This window comes from Heteronotia binoei, chromosome 3 (assembly GCF_032191835.1).
Source record: "Heteronotia binoei isolate CCM8104 ecotype False Entrance Well chromosome 3, APGP_CSIRO_Hbin_v1, whole genome shotgun sequence".
Lineage (NCBI taxonomy): Eukaryota > Metazoa > Chordata > Lepidosauria > Squamata > Gekkonidae > Heteronotia > Heteronotia binoei.
Genome location: NC_083225.1, coordinates 72806930 through 72822391, shown reverse-complemented (window position 1 = coordinate 72822391; position 15462 = coordinate 72806930). Strand labels below are relative to the sequence as shown.

At 40.6% G+C, this 15462-nt stretch overlaps 1 protein-coding gene across 4 annotated transcripts in view; it reads left to right on the top strand.

The window, feature by feature from the left end:
• Positions 1 to 15462, top strand: part of SH3KBP1 (SH3 domain containing kinase binding protein 1) — a 237284-nt gene that overhangs the window by 117720 nt on the left and 104102 nt on the right. For 3 of the 4 annotated variants that reach the window (XM_060234045.1, XM_060234044.1, XM_060234048.1), the window contains exons 4-6: positions 2048 to 2154; positions 8019 to 8145; positions 12462 to 12536. In XM_060234045.1, coding sequence (XP_060090028.1) covers positions 2048 to 2154; positions 8019 to 8145; positions 12462 to 12536 — 309 coding nt within the window. The remainder of the gene's footprint in view (positions 1 to 2047; positions 2155 to 8018; positions 8146 to 12461; positions 12537 to 15462) is intronic. The other variant, XM_060234047.1, reaches the window with a different exon arrangement.

The window sequence follows — 15462 nt, the reverse complement described above, 5'->3', positions numbered from 1 at the left end:
TTTATATAAGCCATTTTTTGGCAGGCAGCCAACCCTGTCAGTCTTTGTTCACTTGGAGGGAAATAATTTAACCACCGGGTTCAGTGGGACTTGGAACTAGCTAGGCAGTGGTGCCAGAGTGTTACCTAGAAGGTTGTGGAAAGCAATTCTCAAATACCATAGAGTAGACAATGCTAGGAAGAAAGCCAACAAGGATTTTCAGAGGACAGTAGTGGACAGAGCAGGAATTATGATCCTTCATTGGGCCATTAAGTCCACTCTACCATATCTTTGTAGAGTTGGTGGAATTAATTTCTTCATTGTAGGTCATTTGTTTTTAGCTGAACAGCATGGCGGCATGTACGATTTATTGTTGGCAGATAGAGTAAGAGGTGCTGAGCTAGGGTTGGCCCCTTTTGGGGTCATATTAGCATGAGTTTAGCTAGATAGGTAAGCATCTTGAGACATCTGTGAATGGGGGGAGCTGATTAGATTAGATGCTGTGGGTTTACCAATCCAAGTGCTAGGAAAGAGAATTCTTGAGGTGGAACATCATCATTTGAACCCACATACTGACCAGCATAGGGGAATGGTGTTGATCAGTAACACTGCTTACCCCATTTTGATGTATGAGAAAAGAAAAGTGAGTCCCAGTTACGTTACTGCTCCAGGCTTTGAGCCAGGGTTGTTCTGCCCATGAGATGGCAAATCTGCTTGATAACATGCAGTACTAGTATAAAGGAAAGTTTTGATGAACTGCAGTTCAGCATTTATTACATTAATACTCCTTTGCTTAACCCATATTATAGTTTGGCATTTTTATTTTGAGTGCGTGGGAACAAAGCTATGACCTACCGTATTTTTCGCACCATAAGGCGCTCCGGACGATAGGACGCACCTTGCTCCTGCGGGGTGATCCGCTGCCTCCGCCTCCGATCCCGGCACTTCCCCGCACCTGCCTGCCTGGCTCCAGCTTCTTCCAGAAAGCGCTGGGATCGCTCCACGTGGCCCCACCGCAAACCCAGCGCTTCGTGAGTGCCGGCTGTGGAGAGGGCAGCATGCTTCCTCCTTGCCTGCCTGCTGGCTCCAGCTCTGACGCTTACAGCAAGCTCCAGGATCGCTCCCTCTGCTCTCCGATCCCAGCGCTTGCTTTAAGCATCAGAGCTGGAGCCAGGCAAGGAGGAAGAAGAAGAAGATATTGGATTTATATCCCGCCCTCCACTCCGAAGAGTCTCAGAGCGGCTCACAATCTCCTTTACCTTCCTCGCCCACAACAAACACCCTGTGAGGTGGGTGGGGCTGGAGAGGGCTCTCACAGCAACTGCCCTTTCAAGGACAACCTCTGCCAGAGCTATAGCTGACCCAAGGCCATTCCAGCAGGTGCAAGTGGAGGAGTGGGGAATCAAACCCAGTTCTCCCAGATAAGAGTCCACACACTTAACCACTACACCAAACTGGCTCCAGCTCTGATGCTTAAAGCAAGTGCTGGGATCGGAGGGCGGAGGGAGCGATCCTGGCGCTTGCTGTAAGCGTCAGAGCTGGACCCAGCAGGCAGGCAAGAAGGAAGCACACTGCCCTCTCCACAGCCGGCGCTCGCGAAGCGCTGGGTTTGCGGTGGGGCCACGTGGAGCGATCCCAGCGCTTGCTGGAAGAAGCTGGAGCCAGGCAGGCGCAGGGGAAGCGCCGGGATCGGAGGCGGAGGCAGCGGATCACACCCCCCCCCGAGGAAGGTACGTACCTTCGCTCCATAAGACGCACACACTTTCCCCCCCACTTTTTTTTGGGGGGGGAAGTGCCTCTTATGGGCCAAAAAATACGGTACTTTGTAGGACTGATTTATACCGAATGAAACAATATGTGCACTTTAACGGCTTTATTACATTCTCAGAGGTTTTACTGTTCATTTGCTGAGTCATTGCAGATATTCAAAATATTATTTGCTATAGTGATGCTGCACTGACGGGCACAAGTTTGTGACAGAAGAGTGAAGTAATTTTGTCATGAAAGTATAATTAACACTTTAAAGTTAGTGCAGTTATTACTAATAACAGCAGTTTTTTCTATTTAGGGGATCGAAATAGACGGAGAAGATGTCAGGTGGCTTTCAGTTACATGCCTCAGAATGAAGATGAGCTGGAGTTAAAAGTTGGAGACATCATTGAGGTGGTAGGAGAAGTAAGTACTGTTCTTTCATTGATAATTTATTTTCCAATAATTTATTTTCCAATTTGACTGGCTTAAAATTTTAACATTGTTCTAAACCATATGGCACAAGATGTGCCTGGTTTGCTAAATGTCAGAGACAGCTTTGTGTGTGGTAATTTCTGCCCTAGTAATTAAAGCTCTACAGCATACTGTTGTGTTTTTACGCATCCCTATCTATATTTATTTATATAGAGTAAGCACATTGATGAACAAATGTTATTGAGGAAGACTCAGCATGGGTTCTGTAAGGGAAGATCTTGTCTCACTAACCTGTTAGAATTCTTTGAGGAGGTCCAAACATGTGGACAAAGGGGACCCAATAGATATTGTTTACCTTGACTTCCAGAAAGCTTTTGATAAAGTTCCTCATCAAAGGCGCCTAAGTAAGCTCAAGAGTCATGGGGTAAGAGGACGTCCTCTTATGGGTCAAAAACTGGCTAATTAATAGTCAAAGTATTTTATTGTTGTAGCTATAGGCCATAACAACCCAGCAACCCCCCCAAAGTATACAGTTTGCTTCTAACCATAAACATTGAAATATAAAAAATACGTAGCAAAATACCAATCCAATCCAAATACCTTTATTGGCATAAAAATAAAAAGTACAGCATGGCAAATTTACATAGAGTTTCAGTTATAAAAACCAGTCAAACATCAAGAAGGGGGGCTAGTCTTTTGCTCCCTGATTGTTATGGCAGTCCAAAGGTACTTTGCAACTAGGCTTGTGATATGGGAACATCGGTCAGATAGCAGAAAGAACACTATCTTTGCCTCAGATAATCCATAAAGGTTAGACAGGATAGGTTTGATAATACAGTCCCGCACTTCCCCATAAAAATCATAGTGAAGTAAGACATGGGCAACTGTTTCGAGGTGCCTTCCATTATGTGGGCAAAATCTTTCCTGGTAAGGGATGTTGGCAAACCTCCCAAACAGTACCATTGAGAGTAAAATGTTGAGTCTTGCTAACATAAAGAAACAGTGTAACTGGGGTGACATAAGCTGGGAAAGATAGGCAGCAGGTAAACCATGATCTGGAAAGATACCAAATGCTAGAGGGGAATAAGTTTATGTTCAGAGGAACAAAGGGACTGTTTTTCAATGTCTAAAATCCTCTATTTCAGGATTCTGAATAAGTTTATGTTCAGAGGAACAAAGGGACTGTTTTTCAATGTCTAACATCCTCTATTTCAGGATTCTGAATGCCAGCATTTCATTTAGCATACAGAGGTTGTCCAAGGAGACACCTATGGAATGTATTTTGTTCTGGGTCCGAAAGTACCAGTTGGAAACAAAGCAATCTGCTAGCATCATATGGGTATAACTAGCAGGGTTTGCCCTAAAGTCTAGGCATAGCCAAAACTTTATGGCTTGGTCTCAATCAAATGGGTTCCAGTCTGGATCAGGGCGGCATGGCGGTTTTGCTGCTGCTAGACCTATCGGCTGCGTTCGATATGGTCGATCACCGGCTGGTAACCCGCCGCCTCGCCGACACAGGGATCCAGGGGTCAGCTTTACAATGGCTTTCCTCTTTCCTTGAGGGTCGGGGACAAAGGGTGGCAATTGGGGGAGAGCTATCCCGGAGACACTCACTTGACTGTGGGGTGCCACAGGGCGCAGTTCTCTCTCCGATGCTATTCAACATCTTCATGAGCCCCCTTGGCCAGATAGCCCGGAGATATGGGCTGGGTTGTCATCAGTATGCTGATGATACCCAGCTCTATCTATTGATGGGCAACCAGACTGGCAATGCCCTGGATCTATCATGCACCCATCAGTCGGCGTTTCTCTAAGCTAAAGAGCCCCATGTTTGTTGTTTTATATACTTGAGTTATACCCTGCTCCTCGGTGAGCACTCTAAGCAGTTTAGTTATTCTGTTCTTTTCCATTTTATATTACAACAACCCTATGAGGTAGATTAGACTGAGAGTGTGTGACTGGCCCCTGTCACCCAGTGAACTTTCATGGCAGAGAGGGGATTTATTTCGATTCTTCTAGATCCTAATCCGACATTGCAACCACAACACCACAGGTGTGTTGTGATGTAGTGAGTCTGGAAATATGTAACATTTAGCAGTATGCTTTCAAACATATAAGTAAATGAATTGTATGCTGCCTAGATATATATTGAGGAAATGAAAATGGAAATAAGTTAGAAATGTAATTAGTATGCCATTTTAAAAGGAAGACGTAAGAGGTCATACAGTAGCTAGTTGAATTATGCACTTTAAAGTCTGGCATGGTTAGCTTTGGAAAGTCTAAGTAGTTTCATTCCTGATTTCTAACCCACTGATTACAGTAGTTTAATATATTAAAAAAAATACTGCTAGTAGTGATGGGCGACTTCTTTCAGCATACAGCTGGATTCAAGGTTTGTTAATGTATGTGAGCCATATCTAGTTGCCTACAAATCTACTGTTCTCTTAAGTAAATCCTGCAGAATTCATTATAGACATAGAATTGCAGCCTTATTATTTCTAGGGTCTTTTGACTCTTAACTTTTTAAAGTTTTATTAGATAATAAAAAGAGAAACAAGTTTTCTTTTTAGGACACCATGACTTCATCTTGTGTTTCTTGTGCCCTCAGTGCACCGAGAGTGAAATTAGTCTACATATTTTTATAAAGCACTTTTAGTCACACATTGCTTGACTCATGACGGTGCTGCAGACAGAAAACTTATTTTGAATTGAATTGATTTATGGAGTTTTTAAATTGATATTGAGTAATCAAACATAGTTCAGAGTCAAAACTATTACAGGGACAGATACATCCTAAACTGACTTGATTTCTCAGTTTCCATTTTAAGTTTTTATTAACCTGAAAATACTGAAGATCCAGTAAACATGTGTACAATAAATACATTTTCAGTGTAAAAGCTAAACATTCTTTTGCTTAGTTTTGTCCAGATTTCAAAAAGTGCTTCAATTTGTTCAATTATTTGTTTTAAATATTTTTTTTTTCCTGGAAGAGTGAGGTAGATTGAATCTGTTAGAGTTTGATCATTTGCATATTGAAGCTGTCCTCTTCTGTCACTTTTCTGTAGATGGGGAATATATGATGGATGGAAATTATTAAAATGTCAAAGATATCCTTAGTTAGTATAGAGGATGAGTCATTTCTGTTGTCACTTTATATAACTTAAGGGCATTTGCTGTTTAGGGGCTGTCATTTCCCAGCATGATGCTGCCGTTTCATATGAATTAGATTTGCAAGAGAGAAACTTAATGACTTCACATGACACGTTTATTTTTTACAACTGTTGAGAGCAGAGAATAATTAATTTGCTGCTTTCCAACAGAAGTGATTTCACCATTTTATAGACAGTTTCAGTGTGTTTAATTCAGTATTTCTAATCTTATATCAGAATACAAATGGAATTTTTTTAAAAGTGAGAAACAATTTTCAAAAATAGAATAGTTGTGTTAAATTTATTGATTAAACTTGTGTTCCACTCAGAAGTAATTCAGTTTCTCTAGACATGGAACAAATTACAATTATACAAGACTTAAAATAACTATCTTGTATTGCTAGTTGTGGTGGAGTTAAGGAAAAAACAAGAGCAGGCAGGATGCGTCCCCACCTAAAGTCACATAGCACAGGAAGGGAGGAGACAGGAAAGGGAAGAGAGGATGATGGCAGCATCAAAGAACACTGACGCTATTACCTTGTCCCTTTCTCATCCCTTCTGGGCCGAGTTATGAGACCCCCTCCACCCCTCAACTTCCTGTGGGAAGTCTTCTCATTTATTTATTTCAAATTGCACCTCTTTTATCCTTCCCCATCATGACAAGTGTTCTTCTGTACTGGAGAAGCAACAGCCTCTGTGCTAGTAGCTATAATAAAACAGATGCGACACTTCAGAATTACTAGTAAGTGCAAATGTGGAAAATGGCATATGTGTTTAGGCCCTCAGATTCCAAGTGTCTGATGTAGCTAAAGTCAGGTGAATACTTGGACTTAAAATAAAATCTTGCAGATTGAGGATTTACCATACACTTATCTACTGAACTCCACTGCCTTTTAAACATTTATTGTTTGTGAGTTCATATGTATACTGCATTACCACCATATTCTTTTTCATTTTATTTATTTTTATGCTTTTTAAAATACACAGTGCATCATATATAACTACTGAAATCAGTATCCAGTAAAATAATAATAAATCATGAAACTGCTAAGGCAGCAAATAATAAAGCAACACAGCACTCTCATTAAATATATCACGTCCACCACTTGATTGAGGGAAGGCTTTTATATGCAACCAAGTCCATGTGGGACTTTTAAGGGTCATTAGCAGAACCTGATATTCAAGCTTTGAAAACGAGTAGCCAATATGACTGTTATTTGTGTTAGTTCAGAATTCAGCAGTCTACCTTTTACCTATCTGCTGTTTGAACAAGTAACAGTAATCAGAATTGGAGGTTGAAGAGCTACAAGGGGACATGCTTGGATGAACATCTGAAATTAGTAGAAGGTACTACCATAACCTGTGGCCCAGAAACACGGTTCTGCTTCTAGGAATGTATTTTGTCTTTTGGAGGGACTGTAACCCCTTCCAAGATCCTGAGACTTCCAGTTATTAGTGTCTTTGTACTGCCTACACTGGGTTTCTTTCAACAAGCATTCCATATAGCTTCCAGGCGCAAATTCAGAAAGGAGACCTGAGCTCCAGGATCTAATGAAAATAAGAGTTCAGTATTATCAGTGTATTAATGACATTGTGTTCCATACTTATAGATTATCTCTCAAAGTATCAACAAATAGATGTGTAACTAGGGTTGCTAGAAACAACTCAGAAAATATTTGGAGACTTTGGGGGTGGAGCCAGGAGACTCACATTCCCTAATATAAATAAAAATACAGCCAAAATAAATGCAGTTAGCAAGCACACAATTTTGTGATCTCACTGAGGCAATTTACTCACGTTGCTGAATATAACAATCTTCTGTATTTCAACTAGCTTCTTCAGAGTAAGAACAGCCTGTGACACAGGTGGCCAAAGTGTGCCTTGAGAGCTTTCAAACATACTGTGTGACTCTCAAAATCCCCACTGCCCCATCAGCTGCCTTGGAGAAGGCATTTCTCTCTCTAAATCACTTTGTCAAGCCAAGCCAGCCAGTAGCCTAGAGAATGCATTTAAAGTTAAAAGTTGTTTTCTTTCTACCTCTTCCTCCTTCCTCTCCCCCACCTACCTTCCTTCCTTGCAGCTCTCAAACATCTGATATTCATGTCTTGCGGCTCTCAAAAATCTGACATATATTGTATGTGGCTCTTATGTTAAGCACGTTTGGCCACCTCTGGCCTAGGCAATGGAGTTCCTCCAGACAGAGGGACTGAGAGCACTGTGGCTCTCACTGCTTGCCCCACACCCCTGCAGCTTTCCTGCTGAGAGTTAAAAGCACACGCTCATTCAGAAACACAAACAGCTGCAAGCCTCTTTTAAAGCTGCAGAGGTTTGAAGGTACATGGTGGCTTCCTTTGCCAGCCAGCTGGCTGGCACCGGGGAGGAACCTGAAAAAAAGAGGATATTCCAATGCCCAGACCTGGGGACTTGGCAAGTCTTTGTGTAATGGTACCCAGGACAAGACAAAACTACAAGGTAATTCTAAGGTGATGGAACAGCAATCATCCACCACTACTTTCTGGAGAAGGAAGGTAGGTAATTTTTTTTGGGGGGGGGGGGATTCCATAACTTGAAGGATTCTGAAGAACTTTTGACCAGTCAATCAATTTAAGGTTTACATATGTAATCAATATTAAAATAAGTTTCAATACTTGTCACATGTATGTGTAAGTCTGAACTTCAGAATACTGTGTTTTTGTCTTGGCACAGGTGGAAGAAGGCTGGTGGGAAGGAGTTCTCAATGGAAAGACTGGCATGTTTCCTTCCAACTTCATAAAGGAACTCTCAGAATCTGATAATGCTGGAACGGTGCAAGAGGAGCAATTAGTAAAACCAAGTAAGGATATTAGTATTAAGTGCCTCATTTTTTCTGCTTTATTTTAGCTTTTGTTACAATTATTTTCCTTGCATGATGGTATATCTTTATTTCTATTTTGAAATATCTGATCCATTATATGTTAACATGTAAAGACATTGGTAAAGACATTGAAAGTACAAGATGATGCAAATGTAATGTTCACCAAATGTAATGTTTAGCAGTGGATAAAAGATTTTACTATTCTAGCACTAACATAGCAGCAGATGAAAAACTCCAAATGTTCTTGGGGAAAGGACCTTCTAGGCCACATCACTTCTGGCCTGACTTTGTAATCCTCCTACAGCCATCATGGTGGCTGAATGAGGGCCTGGCTGTCAAGACTATAGATCAGGGGTGGGGAACCTTTGTTCTGCCAAGAACCATATGGATATTTATAACATCATTCGCGGGCCATAAAAATTAACTAAAAAAACTGCTCCACCGAGGGAGAACAATTCAGGCCAGCAAAATTAATGCAAACACACACACACACACAGCCCGCCGCCCTAGGCAAATGCATAGGTCCAGAGCCTTTTTGTAGAAAAAGCCCAGCAGGAACTCAATAGTATATTAGACCACATCCCCTAATATTAGCATATTAGATCACACACTCATTAGCATATCGGGCCACACCATCTGGGATAATCAAGTGCAATCTGAACTGTGACAGTCTTTTCCAGGCCCTGCAGCAATTCTGGCCAGCCAGCCAGGCCCCAGGGAGGCTGCTGCACAGTACATCTGGGCCCTGTGATCCCTGCCTGGTCCTGGGGAGGCTGCTGCACAGTGCAGCTGGGCCCCACGATCCTCACTGGCCAGCCAGGCCCCAGGGAGGCTGCCACATGGCTCAGTTCAGTCCAGCAGTCCCCGAGGGCCACACCAAGTGACCATATATGGCCCTCGGGACAGAGGTTTCCCACCCCTGCTATAGGTAGTACCCCTGGAGCCTGCTTATAGCTGCTGCCACCTCAACATAGTGTAATGACTGCCACCATCTTACCAAACACCACTGACTTCTCATGAAGAGTGGAGAAAGCATCTGCTGTATCCCTGTTTGCCTTGGCTGCCCCACTCTACTTTAGTGAGGAGAAGGTGGCAGCTGTTGTACTTTCCTTTAGACTACCCTTTTCATAAAGACGAAATGAGCTCTTAGTGATGAGAAGGCAGCAACCACTATTGAGGAATAGGGGAAAGAGTTACTGGAATGATGGCATCTGCCAAAAAATAGGCACTTAAACAATCAGTGAAACACTTTAAATGTTCATTATATTCATAAAGAATTCATCAAGAAGAAATTCATCAAGAATCAATACTAATAATTGTCTTAGAAAAGAAGTCCACCAGTCATCCATGCGGACAAATACAAATCAAATAAAAACACCAATTGTAAAGTTCGTAAAAAGTAAATAGAAAACAGGTAAACTCGCTGCAGAGGATCTGCTGTCAAAGACCTCTTCTTTCAATGCCTCCAGAGTTCTCCACCACATGGAGAATTATTATTAGAGAATTATTAGTATTGATGGATTTCTTGATTAATTTCTTATGGATATAATAAACATTTAAAGAGTTTCATTGGTTGTTTAATTGTATTTTGTGCTTTGGAGATTGGTTACACTGTTTGTTCCTTTTGTTCTGTCTTCCTCAGTGTTCTCATCTTTTGGTTGAAACAGTAGGCAGTGACAGCTGGCAGACTAATAACAACAGTGACCTTCCAGGGCACAAGGCAATGTGGGAGATCAGTAGATTTAAAGAGCCAGCCCATGCTTGCTTCCTTGTATCTTTCTTCCCTTTGCTCAGTTTTATATGCTACAAGTTTTAAAGCAAAAAGCTTTGGAGTGCAAGATTAATTATTGGAGACTATTGTATTTGCATTGGCTCTATTTTTGTTTGGTGCAGTAACTTTTTTCAGTACTTACAAACCAATAGAACAGAAGACAAACTTTAGTTACATAAAGGTTTCCCATTCATATTGCAAAGACTCTTTCTTGTCTCTATGGAATTGTTGGTAAGAAATTTCTCAAATATAAAGTAAATGAATTCATTTAGCAACAGGCAACAAATCAAAGCCTTTATGGATTCAAAACTAATTGTTCTGTGCATATAGCAGCGTCTTTTTGAGAGGTCTGTTCATTTTTTTATCCTCTATTAATCCATGGGGGCGGGGAAAAGAACACTTTTTGGCTTATTATTATTCATCTGTTTTTCTGTTGGCTTTGGTACTTCTGTGTTTGGAAAGTGATACAGAATCATGGAGTTCAATGGTACTGCCAGAGTCATCTAGTCCCACCCACTTCTCAATGCAATAAATTCACAAATACCTCTTCCCCCTCCCACACATCCAGTGACCTCTGGTTCATATAAAGAAGATGGCAAAAAACCTCCAGAATCCATGGTCAAACTGGCCTGAAGAAAAATTGCTTCCTGACCCTAAAGTGGCAATCAGCATTTCCCTGGGTGTGTAAGAAAGGCCCACGACAACTGAACACTGATGCAACCTTTCCTGCCCTCCGTCTTATTATCTGCCTAAGTTTACAGAATCAGCATTGCTGTCATCTAGCCTCTGTTTAAAAACCTCCGAAGAAGGAGAGTCCACCACCTCCCAAGGAAGCCTGATCCACTGAATAACATCTTTGTAGCCTCTTCCCTAAAATTACTGTTTTAATTATTTTAAAATACATTACTAGTACTTTTTATATGCTACATTTAATACTATTAAAATTATAAATTTAGATCTTATTTACTATTGAAGAATTTGGCCACCATCTTGAAAGATTTGTATTCTTTCAAACAACTTGCTTTATTATAAATTATAATACTAGAAAACATATAGATACATATAGTTGAGGTAATGACTGTGGCATTACTTTATTCAGATTTAATGGAATAAAAATAATTAATTTTGTTTATTTCTACATATCCTTAGAAATCTTACATCTTGTATGTTGTATGTTTACCCAGTGGTAAGTCCTGTTGGCAGTACTTTGAGATGCTGATGCAATAACATCAGCATTATTAAATAACATTTCATCTAAAACAAGTTTTGATGGATTAAATTGAAATAGAAATAGACATGTAAGAACAAGTGTGTACTAACACTAGAAAAAGAAGTCACCCATCTAGCTTTCTAGTCCCCCAGCACAAAACTGACCAACACTTAAACATATCTTAATATCATGAAGATACATTTCCTGCTCCCAGTTGATGACATCAACTGGCAGGCAGGTAGGGAAGTATATAACATGGGGTTACAGATAGAAGATATTATGGGAAAGTGGCAGGAACTGAGTGAGATGTTTTTCATGTATATGATATTTCATATGTAAATGTTTCTCTCCAAACTCAATGGACAGCTTTCATGTTCTTTTGGACTCAGTAACAGGCAGATACATGGCCTAGCTTTTTCTGCCTTTGTCATTAAAGGTTTGTCATGCTGACCAAATACCTGCCTCCTTGGTGGAAAGGATCTATGAGAGTACTTCTTAACAGTATTTGGATATTTGGAAAATAATACAGATTGCAAAATATTTTTTTTATTGACCTATCCCTCTGCTACATTGTATTTTCATCTTGGAGGACATTCTTTGTAGGAAGGGAAATTCTCACACATATGTACATGGTTCAGAAGTACATGATTGGTGCAAGAGTGTGATGAGATTGAGTAACTGCAGATGGCATATGAATAATTTGAAGAATCCATCAAGTGAAACCGTAGAACCAGAATAATTTCCTAATCATATACACACCCTTCCCTGGCATTTGGAAAGCTAGCAGTGAGGGTGGATAAAGGACACATGACTGATTCAAGCAGTTCAAATGAAGGGGGAGGAGCTTCTTTTTCTTTTTTGTTGTAGACAGTGCTCCTGTCTGAATCATCCTTAGAACTAAAGTCTTTGAAACATCATTTTAATGTCAGTTAAGATGTTTCAAAAGTTAAATTATCAAAGTAAAAGAAAAGCAGATAACAGTGGAACCTATTATAAAAGTGTGGTTCTGAGTCTTCTAAACCTTAAACCTTAATGTTTTGACTTTTGACAAGCCACTAGAGTTTATAGGAAATGATAACTATGTGTAGTACGACATAATCCTTAGCAAAATCATGAGATCTTCCTGTTGAAAATGCATTTAGTGAAACTTCACTACTGAGAGTCCTGTTCTTCTGCTAATAAACCTTTCAATTCACAGCAAAGACTTTTAAAAACTATCCTTTCCTTTCCTATCTTTTTCTTTTGCCATTATTCAATTTCTTGTATCCCCTTCGGTTTTTTTCCGTTTTTCCTTTTCTTTTGTTCTCCTGTCAGGAAAAACTGCCTTTGAAGGTACAATTCTGTATAAAGTGGCAACAACCAAGATTGACAGCTACAGACGCTATAACAGTGAGTTAATTTTTAAAAAAGAGGGAATGCTAAGCTAAGTCTGCTCCTTGATTGTGTGCAATTTCATCTGCTATTGAATAACATCCATCCATTGCACTCAGCTTTGGCTGTTCTGCGTGAATATTTTGTCTGTATGTATGCAAAAAGTTAGTGGTGATGTAGCCAGTTCTGTAACCTGACATATATGTGTATATGTGTCTGTATAGTATTGAGGGACATTCAAGAAGGCATGAGGCACTACCGCACAGTAGCATTTTAATTTATACTTTAGCTGGAATTGGTGTACATATTTCTGGGAGGTGTTTCATGAGAAGCAATGTACTTTTAAGCACCATTTGACCTTGGTGGCCAAAATGCAACTATTTAAGTTTGTTTAGGATGGTTTACCTAACAAAGAATATGGTTGTTTTCAATAAGGAACACATCAGCCATGCTTGCCTTTTGTTAACAAAGGAGGCTATATTCAATGATTTCTAGCCTCTTACATTTGATGCAAAGCTGTGTTCTGGATGTGTGTCATGAGAATGGGTGATGTTAGGGGATTACAGGGGGAAAGGAAGGGGTGGATGCAGAGTTTAGCTCCCTTCTACTGACTGCTTCTCACTTCAGACCTTTACTTTCATTTGCCATGTTAGAGCTGCTCAGAGAAAAGCTAGGTTTGCAAATGGGTCTCTACTGAATATCTTTCTGGATGCAGATTCTCTTTCAACTGTTTTGCTCTCTCTCATCTAATGCTGTTTAGAAATGGGCACAAACAGGAAAAATGAGGTTCATGACAGTTTGTAGTTCATAGATGAATCACAAACCAAACCCTGAACTGAACCAGAAGGCTTGTTTGTGGTTTGTGGCCCCGCAAAACTTTTTGAATTGAACCATGACACCTTTAAACAGTGTTTGCAAAAAGGCCAAAAAACAGCTGAGCAATGAAGAGCAGCCTGACACTCAGCTGTTTCAAGCTGTCTTGTCCTTAAAGTATAGGAGTATAGGGGAATGCACAAGACAGCCCGAAACAGCTGAATGGCAGGGAGCAGCCCCCACTGCAGCTTTCATAGGGAACAGAAAGTAGAGGATTAAAAGGACTCTCTCTATGAACTGCCATGAACTGCTTTAAAAGTTCATGGAAGTCTGTGACAGTAGACCTGCCACAAACTTTGGTTTGCAAACCACAAACAGCAAAATTTGTAATGAAATTTATTTAATACCCATCCCTAGTGCTAGTCCCAATGTATGCATTTATTTTAAAAAAAAAACGAAGAACATTTTCTAATTCTATAAATCACTATTTTATTCATGTATTTACTTCATTTATAACCGGCTTTTGTCCCCATTGGAGACTGAAAGTGGCTTAAATCACTCTCCTCTCCTCTATTTTATCCTCAGAACAACTCTGTGCCAAAGCAGGCCCAACATTACCCAGCAAGCTTCCATGGCAGAGTGGAAATCCAAACTTGGGTCTGCCAGATTCTAGTCCACCACCATAATCTCTTACACTATATTGGGTCTCTTAGAGAAAAAAGTTAGATGTGAATCATTATCCTTAGACACATATCTATGTGAATCATTATCCTTAGACACATCTCTATGCAAGTCTGTGAGTCTCCAGATACCTTTATAGAAGTAGGATGAAAAAATGGTTTCTGTGAGTTGGTTTCATGATTTGCTAAGCATTTTTAAAATCACCCAACAAGTACACAGTCAACCCTCACCATTAGTAATGTGATTTCAGTTCTTCCCAATCCACAACTGGGCACGCAAGGGACCAGAAATTTATTTATTTATTACTTTATATTTATATCCCGCCCTCTCCGCAAGCGGACTCAGGGCGGCTTACAATATCATAAAAACAATCAATTTCATAAAACATATAAAACCATAATACATTTATCAGGTTAAAAACTATTACGATATCTCAGTCTAGTCTGGCGGTATTAGGTTCTGACTATGACCACCAGCTTCTGTAGGATGTCCGGTGGCAGCCCATTTTCAGTCAACCAGAAAAGCCTGCCTGAACAGTTCGGTCTTACAGGCCCTGCGGAACGCCGACAAATCCCGCAGGGCCCTTATAGCTTCTGGGAGGGTGTTCCAGAGTTCTGGTGCTGCCACCGAGAAGGCCCTAGATCTTGTTGCGGATAACCTGGCTTCTTTTGGGCCAGGGGCGGACAGCAGATTTTTTGTCCCTGGTCGCAGTGCTCTCTGGGGGATATATGGGGAAAGGCGGTCCCGTAGATAGGCAGGTCCCTGACCATAAAGGGCTTTAAAGGTTAATACCAACACCTTGAAGCGAACTCGGAACACAACAGGCAACCAGTGCAGCTCTCTCAGCACTGGCCGAATGTGCTCCCGTCGTGGTAGCCCCATTAACAGCCGTGCCGCAGCGTTCTGCACTAGTTGTAGTCTCCGGGTTAGCGTCAGGGGTAGCCCCATGTAGAGAGCATTACAGTGATCTATTCTTGAGGTGACCGAAAGGTGAAAGAAAAGCGAATGATATAGAATGTAGTAAAAAGCAGTAATAAAACACTAGTTAGGACTTCATTGATACTACTATACTAGATATAGCTTGTACTCTAGGGGACTCCATCATGGTGCCTCCCAACATCTTTCCTCATACTTGCCAAGCATTTTTAGAAAGTGGCAGGTGGGTTTTTTTTTTAAAAAAAATGGTTTTTATGGTATAATGCAGACAGTAGCCTTATGTAAAGTACTCTACCAGTGGAAACAGTGGAGTGATATTCTAAAAACAGCATGGGATTTGATTACAACTAATACTACTGGGCTGCGCAGCTAAAATGTTTAATGCATCTAACTGGAACTTCTATTGGAATCATCAGATTTTTCTAGTTTTAATGTATTTTGTAATTCAGATGGCAGTTGATAACATCACTATATCATACTTTGTTCACATATCATTTTTGTTCATATCCAGATC